The sequence below is a fragment of the Bemisia tabaci genome, chromosome 5 (genome assembly GCF_918797505.1).
Source record: "Bemisia tabaci chromosome 5, PGI_BMITA_v3".
NCBI lineage: Eukaryota > Metazoa > Arthropoda > Insecta > Hemiptera > Aleyrodidae > Bemisia > Bemisia tabaci.
In genome coordinates this window covers 24,086,302-24,112,550 of record NC_092797.1, presented here as the reverse complement: position 1 = coordinate 24,112,550, position 26,249 = coordinate 24,086,302, and the positions used below count along the sequence as shown (strand labels likewise).

The following is a 26,249-nucleotide window of genomic DNA, read 5'->3' as shown; positions in this document are numbered from 1 at the left end:
TGGACAAGGAAATTTATCGTTTGATGGCAAAACGTTTTGTCTTTCCCTTAATTTTTCACGCGGTTTTGTTAAAAATGGCATTTATAGGGTTTCTCTCCTGCGGGCCGATTATTGAAAGTTTAAAGTAGCCCGATAAGACATCGAATTGCGATATATTGCATGGTTAAGATAGGGCTATGTCTTGTCGTATCGGGCTGACATAGTTTCAATAATCGGGCCGCTGACTTCTTATAAGCCTGTCATAGTGCATAGTGTATTTTTTCTTCAGAGGAGTTACACTGCGTCAACATGGAAAATGAAAACGCGAGGTCTTAATTAAAACATTCAATCGAGACAACATTTATTTTACAAATGAGAACAAGAGGAATCTATAAATAAATAAGCGAACGTGTGGAGGGGTTGGACATGATCGGGGGGTGAGGTATTTACGAGAGGGATGATAGGAAAATGTACAGAATAATTTAGGAGAGGGTGGGAGGATCTTAAAAGTAAAGCATGTATCCTAGGAGTCTAGACGGTATTGCTTCCGAATTTGGTTAGGAGTGTAACCATTACGACGGGTAAGACGATTGCGATGATGGACTCTCGGAGGGTGGGAGCTTTGTTGCAGGCGTCCGTGTTGCACGTTTCGCAAAATTCGACTTTGATGTAGGATGGTGACGAGGATGGGGAGCAGGGGCCTTCCACATTCTTGTTGTCCGGCTCCCAACTGCAGGATCGGATGATCACTCTCTCGTCGTTTACTGAAACACAACCAAGATTGATTCAATTTACTTGAGGAAAAAAGCAAACACGCTTAAAGGTGATGCGGTCTGATGAAAGTTCAAAATAATTGGTTCAAAGGGGGCCCTCAACTTATGAATTCAACAAGTCCAGGACCAGGACCACCCTCTACCCCACACTGAAAAAAATATATCGACGGTGCAAGTCGGCAATCACATAACTCGTTTGCGGTGTCTGAAAATCTCCGCAACTATGTTATTTTTTTAAAGGAGAACAAATGGACACGATTCCTTGAAGTTTTTGCAGAATTTTCTTCGCACATAGAAGAAAAATCATGGAAGTTTTAAAGAATTACCGTTGAGTAGTTTTCCGTTTAAAAAATAAAGTATGACAGGAAGTCTGCGACGTCGCAAACCGAGTTATGTGATTGCCGACTTTCACCGTCGATATGGTAGATATTACCTTACTCTGACACTGTGATACGAGTATGATGATAAACACCAGACTCTATGGTAACATTCACCATGTTATGGTAAGAATCACCAGAGTTCTGGTGAGTACTACTATAATACTGGTTATTATCACTAAATAGTAATGCTGTGTTAGAACGAACTCCATTTGGACTGCATTTTGCAATTTGGAACTATAAATTATGGCTCTTCTGGGAAAACACTTTTGTGCATGGGGAAACTAATGGCACATACGTTGTTTTTAAACCGGGCTAGAATTTATAGTTCCAAATTGCAAAATGTAGTCCATTTCAATGTTTTCAAATTTCCTCTCGCAAATTGCTTATTTACAAGGAGAATCCTCGGCATTTCTAACTGAAAATTTCACTGATTTTTCCTCATATAGTCATATTTCATGCGAAAATCAGATAATTTTTTATACAGATTGTACAAAATGTACATTTTTGTAAAATAAATCAATTTCATAAGTTAATTCGGCAAACTTGGAATGGAGTTACGCTTGTTTGTGCGGGAAAAGACGAATTTAGCAACCTTGAATTTTGTCGAGGGGGATTCCGTACCCCAACTTTATGGGTCAGCATTTTGGTCAGGGATGGGCCAATTTTGGAATTTTTGGGATTGATTTCGATTCAAATAGTCCGTAGTCCGCGACTTCGTCCGACCGAAACTAACCGAGAAAAAAACCTGGAGCGGTAGGTCTGGAACACCCTGTATACTCCTGATTTTGGGATCAAGAACGGTGGGGCGGCGCTCTATCTATAATGTGCATTTCTCAAGAGCCTCTATTTTTCACCTTGCCATAGAACATATTGTAATTTTTCTTGGTTACTCCTTAAAGGTGATTCGATTCGATGGACGCCATATTTTGTGTCAGAACGGCATGCGATATGTCGCATCGATTAGTTCCATTTTTTCAGGTATTCGTCATTTTCCTCGAATTTTGAGATCGCATTCTGTTGTCAGGAGACTAAAAAATTCACTTAACAATTTTAACAACGTACACAACGTACAAAACGTACGTACTAAACAACGTACTAAAGGCGAGGTTTTTTCAAAGGAAAAATATTGCATTCGAGTGCAGTTTCGATATCAGTACCGAAAGCGACGTTTTTCCTCTAAAAAACACCACGCATTTATTAAATTGAATTCGTTTGTCAAAATTGGTGAGTGAATTCTTTAGACGACAGAATTGCGATCTCAAAATTCGAGGAAAACGACAAATAGCTGAAAAAATGGAACCAATTGATGCGATATATCGCATGTCGTTCTGACACAAAATATGGCGTCCATCGAATCACCCTAATGGGCCTGTTGCAAACTTTTGCTAGAGCAGAATGAAGAGTTGTTTCCCATAGATAATGCCTCAAAAATCACGATGAGCGCATCGGCAAAGTCTGAAATGCACTCATAAATTCACAATCTGCGTAAGAAATTTGCGTTATTTTAAGCTTCCCGCTTCAAAAACGATACTACGGCACAGGTGAACATTTTGTTAGAGGAGTCGCTCCATCGTCGGCAATATTCATCATGGCCGACGCTTGCGCAGTTCCTCGCGTAATTCGAGGAGAACTCAAGGTCAATTAAGGCGGGCGAGGAAAATATGAACGTAAACACGCCGATTGTTATCTGGTTTAATCCTGTTCAGGTGTTATCTCGTCCCATCATACGTGTTTCGGTGGACTGGCGTCGGCCATGATGAGTATTGCCGCCAATGGAACGACTCCTCTAACAAAATGTTCACCTGTACCGTAGTATCGTTTTCGAAGCGGGAAGCTCAAAAAATCGCAAATTTCTTACGCAGATTGAGAAGTTATGAGTGCATTTCAGACTTTGCCGATGCGCTCATCGTGATTTTTGAGGCATTATCTGTAGGAAACAACTCTTAGTTTTACTCTAGCAAAAGTTTGCAACAGGCCCATTATGTGCATCTTGGAATATTGCTAAAATTAATCCACCGTCATTTTTCGTGACGTTTTGAACGTAGTATTTCCTGATGAAGAAACACAGGAGTTATTTTATGATGTTATGAACTCGAGGTTCTAATTCATTTAATAGTTCATTTCAGTAAGAGCTGGCGGAGGAAAACTCGAGGAAAATCAACAGGATCTCCGGGGCTTCAAGGACTACTCTCATCAGCGGATAGGGTTTCCGGCCTTGTAAGCAGGAAATTCTGACTCATTTCGAGAGAGTGAACCAGATTTTCCGGCTATTTGGGCACCAATTCTTCCTCACGGTCTAAGGTCTTTTCAGCCCATTTTAATAAAAGCGAGAACTTCTCACTGATTTGTTTACAGACTGTATCAGTTAGTGTGCTAGGGTTTGGAAATACATTTTTATAAATTCATATGTCGCTGACAAACAGTCAAATCAGGCATTTTGTCAAATGCCTGGGCAAATAGTTAAATATTCTCATTTAGACTGAAATTCTAATTATTTTGCTGACTGTAGAAAAATAGTTCTCTAATCACGTGGAAAAGAATTCCCCGTAAAAACTTGTTCCATACGATCATAACTACGTTTTTTCTCCGTTCGTCCGTTAGTGCGAATTTATCTCGATATATGCAGCATTTCGAAAAATAAAACGTTTTCACAATTAGGACGGATGATGAATATATAAGGAGCATTTTTGAACGGAAAATAAAATGACAGTTTGTACTTTAACGGATTTTTTGTCTCAAACTATTGAAAATTAGAGAGATCTTCGTGAAAACTTAAAAGACCTCGTAAACTCTGAAAATTTAAGTATCTGCCGAGGTATTTGATAACATGCCTGATTTGACTATTTGCCTGCGACACAAATAAACTGATTTGGTCCAAATGGTGATATGAGTTTTCTAGCCCAGACAGGTATCCGAAGTGTCCAGTTACTTAAAAATTTGGCTCTCAGTGCTATTTTAAATTCTGGTTCATTAGATTCTAAAGACTGAGGTTTTTAAGGTCTCGCACAGAGAATGAACTTGATTCAAGACTGTTCAACACCTCGTAAACGGAGACTTTGGTCGTTGGAAGTGGAAAAGATTTACGAGTTATTTCAGATGACTATCGGAAAGGCAAAGTTTGCGAAGAGAAGGGACTTCAGGGATTTCCTCATAGAACCTTAATAAATAATACTATAACTGTATTCCTTATAAGGAGTTTTACATTTTTCGCAAATTTTACACTACGAGACCCCGCGCTTCCGTGAATTATTTGCTTACCCATTTCATGAGATCCGAGGGTTTGGATATACACAAATAACTATTCGAATGGGTCACTAAACCTTGTTTATTTTATTGAATATTCTGAAAGTACAATGTGAGTAGATAACGTGGTGATTTTTCCGCATTTTTATGGAGCCGAAATCGCGGAGAAACCCGCTTTTGAAAAATCTAAAAACTGCAAGACATTTTGAACGCACCCGAATGGCGGGAAACTGACGGTGTTGACGCACTGCGGTAGTCATATCGCAATCTTCTCTCATTTTCCTCTGATGTTTGTTAAAATAAAACGTGTTTCAACATGGAAATGTTGCTCGTTTATTACGGATAACATATGAATGAGATTCAAGTCTTGAATTCAAAAGATATGATTTCGACTTTAGTATTGTTTCCATATACGAAGAGTAGATAGACATTTGACGGAAGTCGTGGAAACCCGTGCCCGCTTCTGATTGGTGCCGGATGACATCATTCGGCGCGGCGCGAAACCGGGGCGTTTTAAATTTGCGTATAAGTTGAGCGATTTGAACTGCGCATTTCTCGGTTATTGAGTTATTTGTCCGCGTTTTTAATGTGCGCATCGTGTTCTACGCGTCATTTTCCCTCAGAAAACTATATTCGCAAGTCAAAATTCGTTCATGGTTTAGTGACCCATTGTGTGGAACGGGTTATTTACACGTCATAATGTCCCATTCGGATACTTTTTGAGTACGTTTACATTTTTTATTCACTGAGAAGGTTGATCTTTTTCGGGACTTTGCGAGTAGCCACGCTCGTACCGGAATTTTTCTGACCAGAAAAAAGCGTTTTCAGAGCAGCTCCGTTTAAATTCTGCTCGAGAATCGAAAGGAAACGGTCACGTCGCTAGAAAGAAGGACTGGCGACATTTGGTTGGGTGCGTCTGAGCAATTAAGAGCAATTAAGACAAATTCTAGACAGAGACTGAGAAGAAGACAGCTGAGCCCGCCATCATCGTTGTAATAATTATATCCTGTTTTCTTGCTCTCAGTCTTCAGACGACTCATCCCCCATATCTGACAAGGACAGTGCAAAAAGCATTTGAGATAGTCGACCAACAAATAAACCTCCGTATCGTCGCTTCCTCCTAGACGGAGGTTAAAGCGGAATTGGTCACTTGATGGTTGATACGGGCTTCGTGTACCCCGATCTCCTGCAGCCAAAGACAAAATATCTCAGCACTTTATACTGACGTTGAGTAGTTGTGTATTTAGGTGAAAATTAATTTCGGGAATCGACACGCTGAGCTACACCTAAAAACGTGGCTAGTAAATAGTGTCTTGTGCGGTATACTGAGTCAACTTGTCAAACTGGGTTTTATATAGCTGCTCAAATTGCTTAACTAGTCACCTCTTAAACCGCATAATGGGTATGATTTAAAAGAAACAATGAGAAAAGGGTGGTTTTGGGGATATTTTGGCTCCTCCTGATGTTTTTTTACCTAACATGAAGGTTCCTGAAGTGCATCTTGAAATCGGTTACCGAAACATGGTTGGTGATTTAGATCGCATCTAGCAAAAAGGAACCAGCGCGATTACAGTGTTTTCAAAATCGTGCAACTTTTTCTTTACTTTTAAAAATACTAAATATATGTACAATTATTGAATTTACACCATTATTTTCCTTTAAAATTAACAATTTTTTGGTGGGAGACAAAAACTATATGTTATTCTGGGAGATATTTTAGATAATTATGAAGAAGCAACATTTTTACAACACTGCTATCGCGCTGGTTCCTTTTTGCTAAATGCGGTCCTATCAATCAACAGTTACTCATGACAAACATTGAATGCTGTTTGAAGCTCAACTGTAGCACAGTTACTTGTTCCACCCTTGACGCAAGGTCCCTAAAAAGTCGTATTACAAATAAATTACACGGAAAAAATTAAATGCTGGTTCAGCATTTAAATTGTTAAAAAAAAAGCCCGTCAAGTTTCAAATGCTGAATTTTCAATACAAAAATGCTGACACAACATTTGAATTCGTTCCGTGTACATAATAGTGAGATAGTACTCCTCGAATCGTATAATAAAGATTATGACGAATTTCAGACACCCTGACTCATGCTCTTGACATTAATTATTGATTTCGTGCAATGGCGAGACTATACCAAAACGACTCACCAAGTCCTCAAACGTAACCAGTGGCGTGGCGTAAATTGCGATATATCGATTGTTCTGCCATTTAAACCTATGGTAAAGAATCGATTATTCAGGTGTTCGCTGCGAACACCCTGTTAATCGATCCTTTTCCATAGGTTTAAATGGCATAACAATCGATATATCGCAAAGCACGCCACGCCACTGAACGTAACCGCGAGTGGAGGATGATTGATTGAAAAATAAATTTACAGCCTTGACTCGAGCTGCGAGGAAAAAGTTATTGCACCACACCGGAGCTGGACTTTACAGCTTAACTGCGGCCGAGAGTCAATGCATCCCAGACGATAACTGATAATTTTTTCAGCTGATTAGAAAATTTCCCAGCTTCTTACCTTAACAATGGGTAGGAAAAAGACAACGACTTCGTTTTCAATTTGGAAGAATGTATTGCTAGTGTCTTTAACTTGCACAATAGAGATGTTTTTACTAAAGATTTATAGCGAAGATGATCGTGGACCTAATCAAATGATGAGCCATTCTAAGGAAACCTTGCTTGAAGTACCTGGCATTGCGCGCAATTATTATTGATTTGGATGGAAGCGTTTAATTTTCCAACGATCTTGAAATCATTGCAATGATTAACCACTAGCAGATTAAAATTTTTCATTTAATTTCTTTAAAGAGCCATGTGATTAAAGAGCTCATCAAAACTTCTACATTCTTTAAGGATATCCTCTCTGGAAGCATGCGTAATTGTTTTCTTGGCGTAAATCTAATTGCTGTGAGCTTGCTTTGCGCGTTATAATCAGCTTAAACTTTTCCTCTCTTCGAGTCTCGTACACGTGACGTACTTAAGGGATGCAACTATTTCGACTTGTAGGAACTGCTTTTGCCTACTCGGAAAAATGAAGGCATCATATATAACACCCGTTACATAAAGCATACTACGTACCAACAAATAGGCCAGAGCAGAGCTCCACATCGGAATAGTAAGTTGTCTTACTTAATTGCTGGACTCTAAATCTGAACCTGATAGAGTATACTGTACGACATGACTATATGACTGTAGGTCTATATCAATTCAAGGCTACTGTTATAGCCGAGGATGGCAGACCTTTGATTTGACGATATTAGAAGCAATTTTTTCAATACTATTTTCCTGGTGACTTAAAGTGAATTTTATTCAAGGTTCGGGCCTTCTATGAAGGTTCTGTCTGGTTCTGCCTCAGCAATCATCAACCTAGATTTAGCCGTCTAAGTTATGAAATATAATAACTATCCATGATACGGAATTTTCCTAGAACCATTGTAAAAGGTGTGGCTCAAGGACGATTCGCCGGGAACTAAGAAGCAATTCCAAGTTATTTGTACCTCAAATAAATGCGCAAACAAGATTTTCTAGTATTAAAATTACTTCCGAAATTCTGAGTAAAAGTAAATTTTGATGATGTACCCTCGGATAAAACATGGAAACTTCATAAAGAAAGTATAATTTCTTGGCCGCGCATTTTATTCTACCGATAGAGAGTAGAGTGTCAGAATGAAGCAGCCATAGGAATTGAAACAATGATCCATTCCAAGTTCCATTCAAGTCCAAGTACTGTTTTGACTGATTTATTTGCCTGGTTTGTTCATTGATTGTTTTTCTCTCTTTGACTGTTGGATGGGTTAACGAAACATGTAATCATATTTCAATTGGTTTCATAGCATCGACATTCAGTATGAAAGGGGATAGCTGAATTTGATGAGACTTGATGTGGCATACAAGTTCTAGTTATGCCACCGTCATATACCGCAAGGCACGGTAACATTACAGACACTTGTATAAAACATTTCATTGCCAATTGATTATGTCTCCTTGATTTATACGGTACAGGGTGTCTACTTAAACAGGCTGGCCAAAAATCAGTACTTTTACAGTACTTTTTCAGTACATTCCAGAGAAATTCAGCACCTCCTCCACTGAAAAATTCAGTCATTTTTCAGTACCTCCATTTCACGAAATTCGAATTTCAAAAATTTGAATGTCTCGCTCCAATTGGGACCAAAGTGACGAAAAATGCAAAAATTGCGGCCCTTCTTTTCGAATTCCGCACTTTTTCAGTACTTCCGGACTGCTCTTAAAAAATCAGTACTATATTTCCGAACTTTCCGGAAATTCCGGACCTGTAGACACCCTACGGTAGCATCTGACTTAAAATATTGCGCTATGCGAAATGGACGTATTTCTGTCAAACGGAACTAAGCGCCATCGGAGGAGGAAGGTAGAGGGGGGCTTGGATTGGCGGCGGAATCGGGCGTCGGGCTTATTCCGTCCTATACTCGCAATGCTTTTCCATGGCGCTTAGTTTCGTTTGACAGAAATACGTCCAAATATGAATCTTGATTGAAGGTTTAAAGGAACTTACTTCTGTGAATGGACTTCCTGCAGACAGCATGGTCTTGAAGGTAAGCAGAGTGGGTTCTCTCCCTGTCACAATCTGTGAGGGTGAATTGTGTGTGGTTGAAGGGCTCGCCACATCGAGGATCTACGTCTGTAGAGCACTGCCAGCATTTGATTCCTTCAACTGAAACAAAAAACAAAAATTGGAATTTAAAGGCTCGCTTCGATGAATTAAATGTATTGGTGAGTCAGCGATCTACCAAAAAATGGCTTTCGAAATATAAAAAGCACTGGAAAAAAAGTCGCTTGGATCTATAGAGTCCAGACTCTTGAAAACAATGACAAGAAAAAATACTCTTGATTCAATCGGATTTTTGCTTCAATAAGAAGAAAATCCGCTCAAAAATGGAAATCCGTTTGATTCCTTCAACTGAAACAAAAAACAAAAATTGGAATTCAAGGGCTCGCTTCGAAATCACATGACTGCGAACGCATCATATATAAAAAGTCGCTCTACAACGCACTCTGGCGTTCTGCGACACCAAAACGCCACATATGCCTGTCTTCCCAGAGGTTATTAATGGCATTATTCGATATAAAAATCACTATTTGGGCCTTTGCTCATACTTCCTCTCCTGCTATCAAAACTTCCCGTTCAAAAAATCACACGACTGCGAACGCAGCCATTCAACTCTCCGAGTCTCCAAAACTTGATGGGTCTAGCAACGTGGAGGTCAATCGCAAACCTCACAAGGCTCCACGCTCGACGATAAGTGGGGGAGGCCGGGTCAAACAGCCGGGTTGATTGCCTCAGTTTTTGACTGCCATAATCACCGTACGACTCCCTCCGTTCCCCACGTCATTAATTTATCGAATCCAATGTGAAATGAAGCTAAATTGCACCCGAGCCCAGCGTCGCACAGAGGACCGAGTCAACCAGAAAAGCCGGATATCAAATTTTTGACTAAAACTGCAAATTTTGACGTTTATCTCGTCACATTTGTTGAGGGCAACTGAAATGGATTTTTGGCGGCAATCTGCCGGCATTTCGAGACGGGACCATGTCCGTAATGAGAGAATTCGCCAGGTGATGAAAGTTGAGAAAGATATCGTGCACGACGTCATGTCCAGGCAGTTATGCTGGTATGGACATGTGCAAAGAATGTCGGAGGAGAGGTTGCCCAAACAAGTTTTGGATTGGGTACCACCTGGGAAGAGGCGACGGGGGACGTCCCGTAAAGGGATGGCGGCAGGGCGTTGACGAAGAGATGTTGCGGTGTCAGTTGCCCGAGAACCTCTGGGAAGACTGGCATATGTGGCGTTTGGGTGTCGTAGAACGCCCGAGTGCGTTGTAAAGCGACTTCATATATATCTCTGGTCACATTTCAAATTTCAAGGGGTGTTCCTAATAGAAAATTTCACGAGAAAACCAACGGAGTCACTTTTAGAACCTCAAAGTTTTGTATAAACGGAGTTATAAGGGTTTACAGTTTCAACATGTTGTCCGACCTCTCCTACTGACTCGATCCGCTGTGCGTCGTCGCTTCTGAGCCTCGGTGCTTGGTATTGAGCTTCGAGATGTTTTGTGGATAGTTTTTCCGTTGCTGCAACTACCGACTACCGTTCCCGACGCGGTTATGAAATCATTTGCATAACCAATCTGTTGCCGACGATGACGGACAGGGTAGGCGGGCGGGGGGGGGGTGAGGAGGGGGATGCGTCGGATCGGAGATGGACGCGTTTAGATCCGAACATCGGCGCGTTTAACGATGAGACCATGCATCCCACTTATGTCAGAAAAAAAAACTACGCAATTCGTCGTATCCTAGGCGAAGGAACGTATCTTCATTCCGAGGTTGCAAAATTGACCTGAACAATTCATTTCATTAATTTTCACAAGGCTATGAGTTAAAAATTTTCTAATTTTCAGCAAGAATCAGGAGAAAATCAGCTACATTTTCAGTTAGAAGTGCCTGACAGTTTTCCGGTGAAAGTACAAATTGCGAGCGGAAACGTGTGCAACTTCATGACATATAGTTACGTTACCTCGTTTCTAATTTTCACCAAAAAAAAAGAAAGAAAACTTGTAGCACATCCTTCCTCGTGCAAAGAAATCAAAGGAAAAAATGTAAAAATAATGTAAGTAGACGGGTCGGTTTGGAAAAAAAAAACTGGTTGGCCTCCTATCCCGGAACTGACCCTCACTGAATAAAGCACAAATTTCTGAAATAGCAGGAAAGGTTTAAAATATCTGTGCGAAAGTAACCTTGCATTGTTAGAACTCTGGGAGTGATATGCTGCGCCGGAGTGTGTAAGGTCATGGAAAGTTGCGAAAGTCAATCTGGCATAATATCTAGTGCAATGTAGAAAAAGAAATGTACGTGTTTAAATCAAAAAGAACTAAATCCATTTTGACACGAGCCATGTTATGCATGTACTATTATGGACCTCAGGCCCATGTCAGAATGGATATAGCTCCGTTTGATTTAAATGCGTCCAAATATACTCCTTATCTTCGTATAGATATGCCCCAAAATTGTCTAACTCGCACCTCTTCATGACTACACACAGCCTGGCTCCTCATATCAGATTTCTGACGGTGCAGTCTCTAAAAATTGACTAGTTTGTAGAATACTTCCGTATCCTATTTGAGTTAGATCACATTCACTGACAATTAGACACACGTCGGATCTCAAAATATTTGGGTACGAAGCCAACGCAGAACCTGTTCCTTTTTGAGGCAAGAAACATGATGTACTATTCATAAAAATGTTCATAAATTATCATGAGTTGACTTACATATACACTCTACCCTGTCGAGAGTAAAAATTCAAACGAATTTCATGTATCCTATTTTTCCTCTTCTTTCTCATACAAAACACTTTTTAGCAATGAGGCAAACCAGTATTTATCGTTAAGTATTTAACCTGACCTAACCTTTTACCTACCGAAGAGGAAACATTCATTCTCTAAATGATATCGTATTGTTTGATGCCTCTCATCTTATTTGAAGCAAACCTATAGAGCATTTACCACATTTTTAAAGACCCGCGTTCCGTATTTATCAACAAAATTGTTTCTCACGATTTGGCAATCGCAATGAGTCGATAGGAGCGGAAAATTTCAAGGGACATGCAGAACGAAAGGCATTGTCGGGGGAAGCGCGGAGGCAATTTTGCCCCAGACTCCAAGAGCATGTCTGCCGCGCTAAGGAAGAACGTCGTATCAACCTTCAGACGTTGCCAAACTTCCTTTGACAAATCGCGAATTCTCGGACAAATCTGTATTTATTTTCATTCCGATTTTTCAGAGATCTGTTCGTACTTTGATCAAAAAGGTCTGAAAATTTCCAGGAAGATGTAGTTGTAACTTTCCTCGAAAATCAACGTTTTTTGAGAGGAAATTTGGCAACTTCGAATGCATATACAGCGTTTTTACTTATCACAGCAGATGTTCACGCCGCGCCGCACAGTGGATCGAGTCAATTAGAGAGGTCGGAAATGACATTTTTAACTAAAACCGCAAACTTTGCTATTTATTTCGTCACATTTTAAATTTCAAGGGGTGCTTTTGGAAGAAAATTTTTCGAGGAAATCATTGAAACCACTTTAATATTCCAAAATTTTACATAAACGGAGTTATAAGCTTTGAAAGTTTTCAAATTTTGTCCGACCTCTCCTGTTGACTCGATCCACTGTGCGGCCGTTCGCCGACAGATCCTTCTGTCGTCAACCAGTCGAGGGTGAAACTGCTCTCTATCACAAATCTAATTTAACGCGCAGGTTCATCTTACGGCACGGGTTTTCTTCTTCGACCAGACTAAAGCGTCTAGAGTGGGTAGCCTGTAGAAGAGGAGAGGTAGAGGGCAATGCACGGTTGCTAAAATGTCGCTAAGTTACGGCTTTCCTCCATGCTCGACTGGTAAAGAGAATCAGAATGGACCAATATACAGTCCATGAAACTAATATACTGCAAAATCAGCTCTTTAAGCACTTTCAGATGAAGCAATAAAAAAATTGCGTGCAAAGTCTCCATTGTATGTAGAGTTCACGTCGAATAATTTTATGCACTTTTAGACTGTGACAGAAGATCCGCCATCTTGATTTTTCTATTTTTTGTACGTGTAAAAGTGACATCCCACGATCTTCTGTCGCAGTCTAGAAGTGCGTAAACTTCTTTGGCGTAGACTCCACGATTTGTAAAAGTTTTCTCATGAAACATACTTAGTGGGCACATCGAAAGATGATGAGACTAAGAAGTTACGTACCTTGGTCGATGACGTTTTCTGTCACATTCTACTGTTTTTGAAAAAACTACCGTTATAAGTTATTACTCTTTGGTGTTCTCAAGAATATGCTCTAAAACTTTCAAACGAAAGTGTCCACTAATATCTCTTACAAAAATAATGAAAGAGGAGTGGAAAGTGGACGTATTTCTGTCAAACGGAACTATGTGCATTATGACGTGAGCCCTGTTATGCACAAAGTTCCGTTTAATAGAAATAGGTCCAATTGTGATACATCACAGCCTAGATACGTGGTTTGATAATGTCTTATTTTTCCTCATCTGAACTGATCGAAATTGGACGCATTTATGCTAAAAGAAACCGTGTTCAACGCAAACCCTATGCACATAATTTCTTTTAGCATAAACACGTCCAATTACTTAGGCGTAAACGTGTTCATTGCTTATAAGGCAAAGCCCCCCCCCCCCCCCCTCCATCCGGTAGGATTTGACTAGATAGCAGCTAGGGAATTAGACCCTCTAATATGCAGAAGAGAGCAGACTAGGGCTGAGTAGTGGGCCTACATTATTCTACGGAGAAAATAGACCTAGAGTGATAAAATGAACTCTGATTTATTTATGAATGTATTCTACCATCCTGTTACTTTCAGTACTCCGATGTACTTGGAGCCGATTATTGAAATTGGTAGACAAAGCTGTGGACAAAGAAGACAGAAGAGATATGGAGATAGTTCCTATTGGTGGAAGTGGGTGGGTGCAATGGACAAAAGATGTAGGGAATAGACTAAGTAACGGCAACCCACGAGGGACCCGATAGTTAGTCCACCATTTTCTCCCTTAGTCTATAGGAACCACCCATTTCAACCAATGGGATAGCTGCATACCCCCTATGTCTTCTTTGTCTATAGCTATAACTTTGTCCATCAATTTCAATAACACTGGGGAAAAAGCACATTGGATCTAGAGTCCAGACTCTTGGAAACATTGACAAGAAAAAATACTCTGGATTCAATCGGATTTTTGCTTGAATCAAAACGAAATCCGCTTAAATTAAGAGGCTTGGTTCTTGATTCGAGCTAGATTCTGATTGAATCAAGAGTACTTTTTCTTGTCGATGTTTTTCAGAGTCTGGACTCTGGATCCAATGTGTTTTTTTTCCAGTGAATCGGCCCGCAGATTTTTAAAGGCCTCCCCCCCCCCCCCACTTCCTCCAGTATATTTGAGTGCATTTTTCGAATGAGAGAGAACCGACAACGGCGGAATTAACTGACGCGGATCGAGTACGGTGCACGGTCAAAGCGTCGTCGCTAACTCCTCTGGATGCGAGTCACATCTCACTCGAAACTGAGGATTCCGACACGGAAAACGGGGCGCAGTTAGGAGGAGTAAACCAGACGCGGAAGTGAATTTCCAGGGATTTTCATCGAGGCGATAGACGCCGCCGCCGCGTCCTTTGAGCGGCTCCGAGCTGGGGTGGCCGCGGTGGCGCCAGCCGACGAGTTTCGGGGGAGCGTGAGGCGCCACTCTGTCTCAGAACTTTCTTTGTCGCATCTTCGTATCCTCCTGCTCTACGGCTACGGGTGGCCCGGAATTGGGTCGAACGCTGTCACGCTAACGCGTTTAGTCCGACGTAAATGGGCCTCGATGACGAATTCTAACTTTGTGAGGGCGGAAGTGGATAAGGCTTGGAATTCATCTCAAAGTAGCGGGGAATGCATATTACTTCTCGGACGATTGATTTAGGAAGGGCTTGTTGCGATGTTACAATAGCTAAAAATGGGCTTAAATGGGCTCGATGACGAATTCTAACTTTGTGAGGCGGAAGTGGCGATAAGGCTGCGATTCATCTCAAAGTAGCGGGAAGACAGGCATCCTTCAAAGCACGGAGCTTTCCTCGCAAAATAAATCAAGATACTACGCACAGAAAGAGAGCGGAGTCCAAAACTAATTAAGTCCTGGTATCCGTAATGCAATTAGCAAAAACTTTATCAGTCGGCGGTATGTTCTATCGCCTCGGCTATTACAGCTTTGAGCGAATTTGCTACAGCCGGCTAAAGAAGATATGTGAGAAATCTTCGCTGTGCTTTAGGAATCATTACTTAGTTTGGAACCGAATCTACTGCTAATTTTTACAGGAAAAGAATGATCATCGTCATCTTGGGGGTGGATAGGGTTCGAGGAGAGCGTTACGCCATTGCGTTTTTACGTGTTAAAGGATAGGGACCTACACCATCAAAAAAGCGTTGCAAGGGGAAGAGGGGAGTCAAATATGCTGAAAAAGTACGTTAAGAAATTAGGCGATGACTATCCCAAAGTTGTATACGACTCATTGTCGATGAGTGAACATTTGATACTATCGATAAAACACATCCTCTATAACTATTTAAGGAATTGATAATTAACGTTATTGAAATTTTAATAAAAGGTAGGATAGGTATTTCTTCAGGATAAAAGCTTGTCTCTGAGGTTTGACAATTAGTCTTGTCAGCCTCTTGACCAAAATTCCAAAAACTCAATATTTTGAAACTTCGGAGAAAAGTATTTTTTAAATTGATTTTCATTCCAGAACATCATTTTAAGGAAAGGACAAGTCCTGCATTAAACACAAAGTCATATTCAACATTTTTGACGACGGCAATCAAGCGAAATGTTGTAACACATGTGTTATTGGAAACTTCTACGACAGAGAAGAAAGATTGCGAACCGTCGGCAAGAAGTCTCGTGTACGAAAACGTTCCTTTTTCCGGTCGCGTCTGATGGTTTCTTGAGAATTATTTTCAGGATTGTCGTCCTTATGGAGTTGAAACATAAAATTTAAAAGTTGTCAATCATCTGTAAGATGTGTGTACATGATGAACAGTTAATGGTGAATAGCTCCAAGCTCCAAATTGTTGCAGGCAGAGCTAAGAACCACTATTTTGCCTAAGAACCATTGGTGTTGCTTACTTAATAGAATGACGGCGAAATATCATAGAACCGAGGAACTTCTTGATCTTCGGAAAAAAATAAACGGCACTGGTGTTCGAAGTCATCCCGGAGGCTTGAAATTGTCAATATCGCAGTATGCACGGTGAATACCGGTGATATCTCCTTTAATTCAATATTACTACAGGGAGGGATGGAAAACTAGTCAGGAAGGTGTAGGATACTTTTTCCATTAGTAATTACATTTGCAGATCGACATCTTCTTAAAGAAGCCAGGATGAAGTTAAGAGAGAATGATGATACTGCTGCTAAGTTCACAAAATTGATGCATAGATGCTTTAACTCGCTCTTTCACCAGACAGCAGTGCAATTTGGGGTCATCGATGATTCTGTTTGCTTCTCCGTTTGTAGCGTATGAACTTAAAATGGGAGGCGCAGAAATTCACTATGGTCTGTTGTCGTAAGTCGATGAGGTTTTTGGTAAATGGTAAAGCTATGCGTGCCATTGGACATCATTAACAATTTCATGGAGAATTGCTGCCAATTTTCCCCCCTAAAGCTTTCGACATTAGATAAATGTTAATAATTGTCTAATCAGGCTTCAGCGTAAAAAAGTCACTAACGACACGGAACATCTTGTGACTAACCGCAAAACGTCATCTTGAACACGTGCACTCACCTGTCCTCTCGGAAACCCCACCGTCTACCTCGGAGGGCCCTTTCCTCACCCCAGTAAACCCGACGGCTCCATCCAAGTGGGCTAATCGAATTCACTGTGACCTAGTTACTTAGTCCTCCAGGAGGGGTCGGATTTCATTGGCGCAATGAGGCAAAAAATGACAATAACGCTTTCGCGGATACTTCCGATAACTCGCCTTGACTTCCTGCGAGCGACTTAATAAATTAGGTGCTCATCACCTGGAGGAGGGTCGTGTGGCCATCCTGCGACCAAGAAGAGACCTCTGACGCTGCGACGAAACCCGCCGAAGTACGTGCCCAACCACGCCGCAAAAACCGCCTAACTGAAACGGGAACCATGTGGCCATCCGCGGTTCTTGGTGGCGGTCTCGCTTTTCACACAGCTCATGGTTGCATTGTTTCCAAGGCTTTTACGCGGCATAGCGAGGAGCCGGCACGGAACGGGCAGACAAGGACGCGAAATAATTTAATTCGACGAAACTGTACGCTTTCCTGCCGCGGCGAGATCAGGGTAATCGCGCCTGGATGCCGCTGGCGGCCGCCATGAGGATGACCAGCAAGTCCATCCTGGATGCCATGATGTAGCCTCTCTTTTATTGTGTTTTGTTTACTTCTCGGCGCAGGTCGAATATCCAAGTTGCCAAATGAAACTCGTCTTCCTAGGCCCAAATGAGGACGCTTGAGGTCGGTTCCAAGTTGGGCTTTGTCTCCACGGGACGTTTCATGGGATTTGTCCCTTAGTCCAGTACCAATAGGAGTTTATGAATGCAAGAAAGAGATCAGCGGGCTGATAAATAAAATTCATAGACAAAGCGATAGACAAAAAGGACATAGGGAGTATGGAGCGATCCTATTCCTTGAATTGTGTGGTCCTTATGGACTAAGGGAGAAAATGATGGACTAATTTTATCGGGTTTCTCGTGGGTTGCCGTCAGTTAGCCTATTACACTTGTCCACTGCAACCACCAGCTTCCACCAATAGGATCCCTCCATATCCCTTTTGCCTTCTTTGTCCATAGCTTTGTCTATCAATTTCAATATTCAGCCAGCAGAGGAGGCTGAAATGACTCTAATGTATTTTTGGTAGCTTAATCCGAATTTGATGCTTTCCATCAAATCCGCCATGTGCGTCTCCCGGAAAAGCCAGATAACTGCCGAAAATCACGTTTTCACCCGCTTTTCCGGGAATGAATTGCTTAATAATCGTCGGAACGGAAAATTAGTTATTAGCAAAGTTGTAGCCAAGTTTTCCAACAAACTTGAAAAGAACAAGTTACCAGAGAAAAGTTACTCCTCACCTACGAAGTTGGGAAAAATATTGAGTTAGTCAATAATAAATCCACTACCGAGTAGCGTCCTTGTAAAGTCCTATGAGCGACTCGGATAGAACGAGAAGAAATTTTGCTGTTTTGTACAACGGGGAAAAAGCTCAGAAGTTTCATTCCTGTGATTCAAACTTGGGAGTGGGACAAAGTCCATGAAACATCTCGTGGAGATAGGGCCTAAGATGACCGTGAATTGATAAGTTGCATTGGTCGCAGAATCGTGTTTTTATGCTTGATTCTTGTGGATTAGTTAGTATGTAATAATAAGATCCGTCCAAACGACAACTTACTACGTCCAATATTAACCGAGATATCGCCCCTTGAAAAGTCGAGTTTTTGACGTCATCCACCGCCGTAGTGACGCCCTTGCTTTCTTCCACCTTGCTTTAATCAGTCGGTGTGATGTATATTTGCATTGGTTGCTCAACGTGAAACTCGGATGAAAGCAAGGAGGAAGAAAGCAAGGGCGTCATTACCGCATTGGATGACGTCGAAAATCCGACTTTTCGAAGGGCGATATCTCGGCTAATATTGAACATAGAAAGTTGCTGTTTAGACAGACCTCATTATTTTTAGCTAATCTACAAGAATCAAGCATAAAAACACGATTCTGTGACCAGCGCAACTGATCCATTTTTTATTATCTAGTGCAAAGGACACCCGAAAATTCCAAATACAGGTTCTTCAGGAACAATTCATAGGTTGAGGACGAAAAGCAGGAACTTTTATGGGAAGGCACCGTAGCTTTCGAGCCAGCTTTGGAGACGATTCACTTCAAACGCATAAATCATCATTAATAATGCAAATTATGGCTTGTAATTTCGACTCGATGCTTTTGTGAGTGATACAGGACGTTTGGCGCCGAAAACTGAAAATCAATATTTTGACCACCAATCAGTGTTGCTATTGTGCTGAACAATTTGTGCCACCGATTTCCCTTACCCTGGCACTACTGCAAATACATAGTGTTATCCCACCCTGGAACCCTCATGTAAGCAAATAATATCGATGCTCAATTGGTATTCACAAATCCAAACACACCAACGGCTGATCGCAAATGAAAGTCCGATGCTGATCCGGCACTATCCAAGAGGGCAGATTTTTAAATTTGATCTGTCTTTTAAAAGTAAAAAGTTTGGCTAGTTTTCATCAAGTTTTCTTTTTCACTTTTACATTTTTCACCTATCAATTGACTCAACAAAATACCGCAAAAGACGCTCCCGATGTCATCAAGGTTCGGGTTCGGAGAAAAAAAAAGCTAGGTTGTACGTCCGCAAGTAAAAAAACTCGGCAGTAAGGACCGGGCTTTTCAAAAGTTGCTACCGGAATTAGGTATTAAAGTCGGCTTCTTGAAACTATTGCTATACCGCGACTATGAAATAGCATGCCAGCTTCGGTCACAGCTACAGAAAATGTCGATGCAGGTTCTCCGTGCAGATGGCTAAAATTTTTAATTCGAAAATAATTGATATCAAGCATGATGATTTTATGGACGTATGGAAAATTCATGAGTCAGATAAACAAGTCTCGGTATCGTGTCTCATTGAGTCATATTCTACTGTAATCTGAGAGTGTTGAGATTGTTGTAAAATCAACGCTCTAAGTCTCAAATTGTTGTTGGACAATGTTTTTCTAGAAACCACGTATGTATACCAAGTTTTCTCTTGCAATGATTACTCAATCAGTGACACATCTGATTACACACTGATTACTCCACGTATATCACTGATGCCCAAGTACTGTAGATAGAAGCAACATGGATGCACTGATCCTGCACGGAAAAAAATTTTAGGGGGTTATCCCCCAAAATTGTGGTACTACCACAATTTGTTGGATGATACGGACATTTCTAATTAATTTTAGCAGAACCGCAACTCAAGTCAAGGTAGTACCGCAACATTTGGGTTGGTAACCTAATTTATTGGGGTATACGACCACGATCAATTCGTGTACTATATACCACAATTAATTCCTGTACTACCACAATTAATTGGAAATGTCCATGTCACACAACAAACTCGTGCTCTTTTTTATCCGTGTGGAGAAGGGACTTGACTCGCGAAGTTTTTCAAAATTCGATAATGCTGCTCATTTTCTACTTCCAAAATGTTGTATTTCGACCAAGGTTATGTTTTGAGGCTTTTCAGTCAAATCTTAGGATTTGAATAAAAGTTATTAAGAGGAGCCAAAATTTACCTGAGAGAGGGGGACTGAACTTTGAAAAATCTCAAAAACGACCTTGAAATGGACCTATGTATGCTAGAAAGAGCCATGCACAAATGAGTCTCCCCATAAGAACCCCTGCTCATAGGTAGCTTCCGAGCACCTTTTGATATAATAGATTTGTATACATACGACTATATTTCTTTCTAGCAAAAATATGTCCATGTCCATAACTGATCGAAAATTACCAAAATTTCTGAAACAGAGCTAGTATATAATGGAGAAAAGTATTGTCCTGCTCGCTCTTCCCAACGTATAACCCTTATTGGTTATTCATTTTTCAACTAAATGTCTGAAGTATTAACCATTAAATGCAATTCAATGATCCGAACAGATGAGTCACCTAGGTACAAAATTTTCCCCGCTACAACCAGCTACAACCCAAACCACACTCAAAAACTTTCCCACAATAAGTGCCGCATTTTTCGTTTGCATCAGTTTCAGAAATTACTCAACGGCTGCGTCTCTAGCAATTTTCCACCAGTGGATATTGATTAAGATCACACCGTCTCATGCAGAATTGCAGACACTACTCCCGGACATAATTGTTAATTATTTGCTGATCCTATCTACTCAGACTGTGAAGCCACAGAGTTACGCATATATTCCTCCCTCGAAGAACGAGCAGTGTCTTGGCGGGAGACGGAGGAGAACAAGTCGACACTCTGAGTGGAAGAAAACTCGGTCTAATTTAAATCGCAACTGAGGCCCAGAAACGTTTTCCCGTGCGCATTTTGAAAAAAAAAAAAAAGAAAAAATAATAAGTCATTGAAGCGTAACCGAGAATAAGGTACGTGCAGCATAGCGAACTGAGACTAATAACCATTACGAGAGCCTTCCGGAAGCAGCGACAACAACAACAACAACTGTCCCCCATTCAGGATTTTGCCGGGCGGTGGAGTCGCACCTGAGCCGGGACGACGCGACGCGACGCGACGCCCGCGTCGCGACGCGCATTCCCTTTTCATTTCGAGTTTTTTATTCGTCCTTGTCAAATCTCTGAGCCAGTGGCGTGGCGTGCTTTGCGATGTATCGATTGTTATGCCATTTAAAGCTATGGAAAAGAATCAATATGTAACAGGGTGTTCGCAGCGAACACCTGAATAATCGATTCTTTACCATACGTTTAAATGGCATAACAATCGATACATCGCAATTCACGCCACGCCACTGGACTCTGAGCCGATCAGAAATTATCACGCTGTTCCTCCATTGAAACTGCGATTCAAATTTCGATTTAAAGTCTTTCGCTTGAGAAGAGCCCACATGCAGAAATTAGGAACTTGAATGACCCAGATGGAGTTGGATGCCAACTTTAAAAGGATTAAAGGTAAAGTTCAAAATGTACAGTCATTTCAAAACAGCCCACGGTGTGAAATTGCGAAAAATCTTGTTTTGCCCCTGCCCCCTCTTCGAAATTTTGGCGAACCCCAAAATCACTTCACGTGCAAAAGGGGACCCAGAAAAAAAATATAGAAGATTTTGCCATACTCTGACACAGTGAGTCAAGTATTGTAATTAACACCATAATATACCATATTATGGTAAGTATCACCAGAGTTCTGGTGAATACTACTATAATTCTGGTTATTTTCACTAAATAGTATCACTGTTTAAAAATCGAGTAGACTTACTGTAGATGTTACCATACTTTTTTTTCAGTGGATCCATGCCAATTTCGAATGAAAGAAAACAAATAGATTTTGAGCTACGGCTGTACAAAGAAATACAGGATGCCGGAAGGACGGACACAAATTTTATCAAGTATGGTTTTCTTGACTCCAGGCACCTTGAAACGCTTAGAAATGGTAAAATTTCAACTTTTCTTAGGAGGGAAGGGAAGGGAGGGGTGAGAATATTTTCAGGGAGAAAGAAAGTTATACTCTGGGACTGGGTCTTAGAATGGAATCAGCTAGATTTTGGGTTGGTATAACAGTCTTAGGAACCATGGAGGAACCCCTTGATGGAGGACACAGGGCTCAAAAGGATCCCCGAAGGAAACGAATAAAGGATTTGATATACAGATGATGTGAAGTATGGCCAATTGGACTTACACTAAATACACCAGTGCTTTAAGTCTAACACTCGCCTTGATCAGGCGATTGACAGGTTTCGGCCAATCTCTCTTTCGGACTTTTAATGGTATCGCATAGAGAGGAACTTTCAAGGAACTCTCTGCAAAAGACCGACTCGCACGGATTTGTGTAGTGAAGGATTTTCCTAGACTTCGACTCGGAGCTTAAGTGCCGAACAATACTCGTCAGTCCCTTTCAAGTCCTTTGAAAAGTTCTCTGGTAGGCGGATATTAACGTCAATTTCAATTCATCGTCTTGCCGGATAGGCTAAAATGTATAATTACTTAAATTTTAATCTAGGCCTGTCAACCGTGCGACCCGCCGCCGGTGCGTATTTTCGCCGGGAAAGCACGTGAGGATCTTTTCAAGTTGCCTCTTAATAGAAGAGCTCTTTAATAACGCCGCGGTTTGGGCGGAGCGAGAAGTGGAACTCAATTAAGCTCGCCGTTTTTCGACCTCATATTCGTCTGAATCGATTAGTGTAATTAATTCGGTTCATCTAGATTATGATGAGCCAGCTCTAAGGTAGACACCTTGGTATATACAATTTTAGTTAAGTTTAGGGTTCAGTCAGCTTTTCAATTTTTGAGAATTTATACATTTTACGATATTCTTTAAAAACTCCTAAAAGTTATCACATTCCGGAAATATTCTACCAAATTTTTAATCACAAATGTACGTGACCGTCCCCGCGGAAGAGACCTTAATCCACAGAAACAAAATTCTTGGCCGATCAATTTTCTCGAGTTCAGTCAAAACATGGGATTTTGAGATTCCATTGAATAACATTCTCTAGTGTCCGAATGAGTAAGTTGCGAGCAGTTGAGTTCTAAAAGGCTATATTTTGTGATTAGGAACTTTAACTTCTAGCTCATTTTAGAAACAGCGTATGTGTCATAAGTCTCCCTATGCAGGTAGGTGCCTCAATGGATGAGCTTGGAATAGTAGTTCCTAATTGCAAAAAGTGGTCCAAATAGAGGGCGGAAAGTTAGATTGGACTGCATTTTGTGATTAGGAACTACAATGTCTGGCTCGGTTTAGAAACAACGAGTGTAGCATTAGTTTCCCAATGCATTTGAGAGTTTTTACAGATGAACCAGAAATTGTAGTTCCGAAAAGCAAAATTTAGTCCAATTACAGTCGAACGATTTCGTGCCTGGAGCATGACAGATTAGTACTGTGAACATCAACTACGTTTTTTTGAGCATGGAAATTTTGATTGACTGTTGGTTTATTTATGGGTTAAAAGTTTCTACCGTGCAAATTACTCTGTACAGCTTTTACCCTCTCTGTGAATGGCAGTTCACTTTTCACGGAAGGGTGCTGCGCTGTGCGTGGAAAGATGAGGGGGTGGAAAGGCCTTTTATCTTTACTGCCCATCGTACATTTTCGAAGCGTTTGGGGGCGCCAGTATGCAGCTGATCACGCGAGAGCCATTTAAGTGATGGCTTGAAGATTGGAGTAAACAAAGTACACCCTCCAGCGTTGTCGCAACACGGGCAGTCATCGAACTCCCCCGCATCTTTCAATTTCGAGGAAACTCCACCCGTCGCGCTCAGTGGCGTGGCGTGAATTGCGATACATCGATTGTTATACCACTTAAACCTATGGTAAGGAATCGATTATTAAGGTGTTCGCTGCGAACACCCTGTTTATCGATCCTTTTCCATAGGTTTAAATGGTATAACAATCGATGTATCGCAATTCACGCTACGCCGCTGGTCGCGCTGTGGCAATCATGCCACCAACACGAAGACCTTTATGAAGTTCGACTACTCTTAGTCATGCAAGCAAGCGTCGGGTTTTTTCTTCTTGTTTTCCTTTTGCAACAGAAAGACTCGCGTAATTATCGAGCGACTCAGATGATAGTCGATTAGATTGAAGCTTTAATAAATGACCACGGTGGTTCGTGCCAATTCACCTCCTTCTCCGCATCCAAATCAAACATTTTAAATTAGCACTCGTTGGGGGAGGGGGTTGTTGGATGTGCCACAGCTTCATCTTTGAAACTTAGTAAGTTCAAGTTTGGTTTTCGGCTTCGATATGATTATCCTAAAGATACCTGGTTCCAAATTTTGGCAATATTCACGTGAAATTAAAGGCAATGGGAGTGACTATTCCAACCCCCCCCCCCCCTTAAATATCCGTTAATCTCTTAATCAGACCGCCGTATTATTGGTCATTCATCAGTTTTGCATGAGGAAAAAAACTGGTTCCAACTAGATGCTGTTCCGCCGTCAGATGTTAGTGTCTAGGCTTTTCCCCATTCGTTCGAGCTTTTATGGCATTTTCATTGTTTATCTCCTTCTTGCAGTGTTCAAAAACGTCTATGCTCTTAGAATTCTGTCGTTCGATTCACAAAACAGGGTAAAAGAGAGGAAGAAATCAAACCGTTAGGAAGATAGGAACCAGTGACAAAATAAAATAAATATTCGACTCGGATGTTTAAGAAACTGAGTGTAAAAAATTGCAAAAAAAGTTCCAGAGATAGTAGCACATAGCAATTCAATTTTCTCCCTTAAAATCTTTGAGAACCCTTACTGTATCATGCAGTGAATACTAAATTCCATTGGATTAGTCTTATTCTTGTTTTTTACCGTCAAACTGTACAGACAATTTTTTTTCCTTGTTTTTTATTTATTTATTTATTTATTTATTCATTCATTTATCAATTCAGCTTTTTCCTCACTTCTTCCTTTTATTGAAAAATAAAAACTAGTCTTTACTTGAAAGATGAAAAAAAAAATTGAAACCATGGTTATAAAAGTCAGTTATATTGTACTCATACGATCATTTTGAGGGGAAAGGAAAAAAGAGTCCTCTTTGCCTAAAAATATTCAAGCTGTGGTTTCAGTTAAATTGAGCGGAAAATAGAGCCATCATAGACATTAGAATTCCTAGGTGCAACTTAGAAAGAATTCTTGTAACTTTTTGGATCTTTCATACGAACTTAGGCGACGAAAACTGGTAGACCATGAGGAGACTCACTTCATGATTAAATACTTACTTAATTTTGAGAAAATACTTTAAAAATCCTTGGAAAAGGGTTAGAAGTTTTTAGAATATGATAAACATCAAGTAGATCTTCAAGAAATGTGAAAATCAAGTATCACCAATACAGTATTCCGAAAGAGTATTATTAGATAGCAAACAAATGAGGATCATGAAAAAACTATGTAACCCTCACTCATTTTTCATTAGAGAAATCGCTGAGCCAGTTGAAATTCCTTTAAAATAAAGAAGAAGAGAATTTTGGCGCGTATTAAATCAGAAAAAAAATTCAGTGTACTCCTTTCCCTTAAATTAAGGAAAGAATTTATTTTAATATTTTATTCAAAGTTGAGCCGTGTGATTATGGTTAGTGAGAGTCATTCGCCTCTGTCGTGATGAATTGGTAGGTGTGCGATGAGAAATGAGGTCCAAGGAGCGAAAAATTGAAATGCCAGAAGAAAAAAAACTTCAGACGTGGAAAAAAAGTACAGCAAAAAAAAACTTGTAAAATAAATTGACTCGACCAAAGCTAGTAAATGCGTTTCAGCCCTTTCACGCGACGGTTGCGTAATATTTATTAATCCCATGGATTAAAAGCGCTCCAAGCTTTTCTACACAACTTTACGGAGGATTAAATAATCTCTGTGCGTGCTACTTTCATCAGAAGCAACCGACAACGTTCAAATTATAATTCCAAGAAAATATTTTGCTTCAGGCTAATACACAGCGCGAGCTTTCAAAAAGTATAAAACGGGGAGTTTTAAAAATCGTGCCGAATTTCAACTACAACGAAAACTCACCTGGTTGATTCAAGAAACACACGGCGACGAGGAAAATCCCGAGGATACAGGTGTAAGCACAAGAATCGGCCAT

At 40.7% G+C, this 26,249-nt stretch overlaps 2 protein-coding genes across 2 annotated transcripts in view; both read right to left on the bottom strand.

The window, feature by feature from the left end:
• Window positions 1-510: 510 nt before the first annotated feature.
• On the bottom strand, window positions 511-26,249 carry LOC109036554 (UPAR/Ly6 domain-containing protein crok). Its single transcript, XM_019050845.2, has 3 exons — window positions 26,177-26,249; window positions 8,919-9,077; window positions 511-743 (listed from the first exon to the last, which is right to left on the bottom strand). The coding sequence occupies exons 1-3, from the start codon at window positions 26,247-26,249 to the stop codon at window positions 511-513; spliced, it is 465 nt and encodes a 154-aa protein (XP_018906390.1).
• The window catches only part of O-fut2 (O-fucosyltransferase 2), a 48,438-nt gene continuing 31,107 nt past the window's right edge, over window positions 8,919-26,249 (bottom strand). Inside the window, exon 10 of the mRNA XM_019051031.2 lies at window positions 8,919-9,077. The gene's annotated coding sequence lies outside the window, so the exon portion shown is untranslated. The remainder of the gene's footprint in view (window positions 9,078-26,249) is intronic.

Coding starts and splice junctions, on each gene's coding strand:
- LOC109036554 (XM_019050845.2), bottom strand. CDS start 26,249: ATGGCCGATTCTTGTGCTTACACCTGTATCCTCGGGATTTTCCTCGTC. Junction 9,078..26,176: donor GTGTTTCTTGAATCAACCAG/GTGAGTTTTCGT, acceptor TTTTTGTTTCAG/TTGAAGGAATCAAATGCTGG. Junction 744..8,918: donor CAGGAAGTCCATTCACAGAA/GTAAGTTCCTTT, acceptor GTTGTGTTTCAG/TAAACGACGAGAGAGTGATC.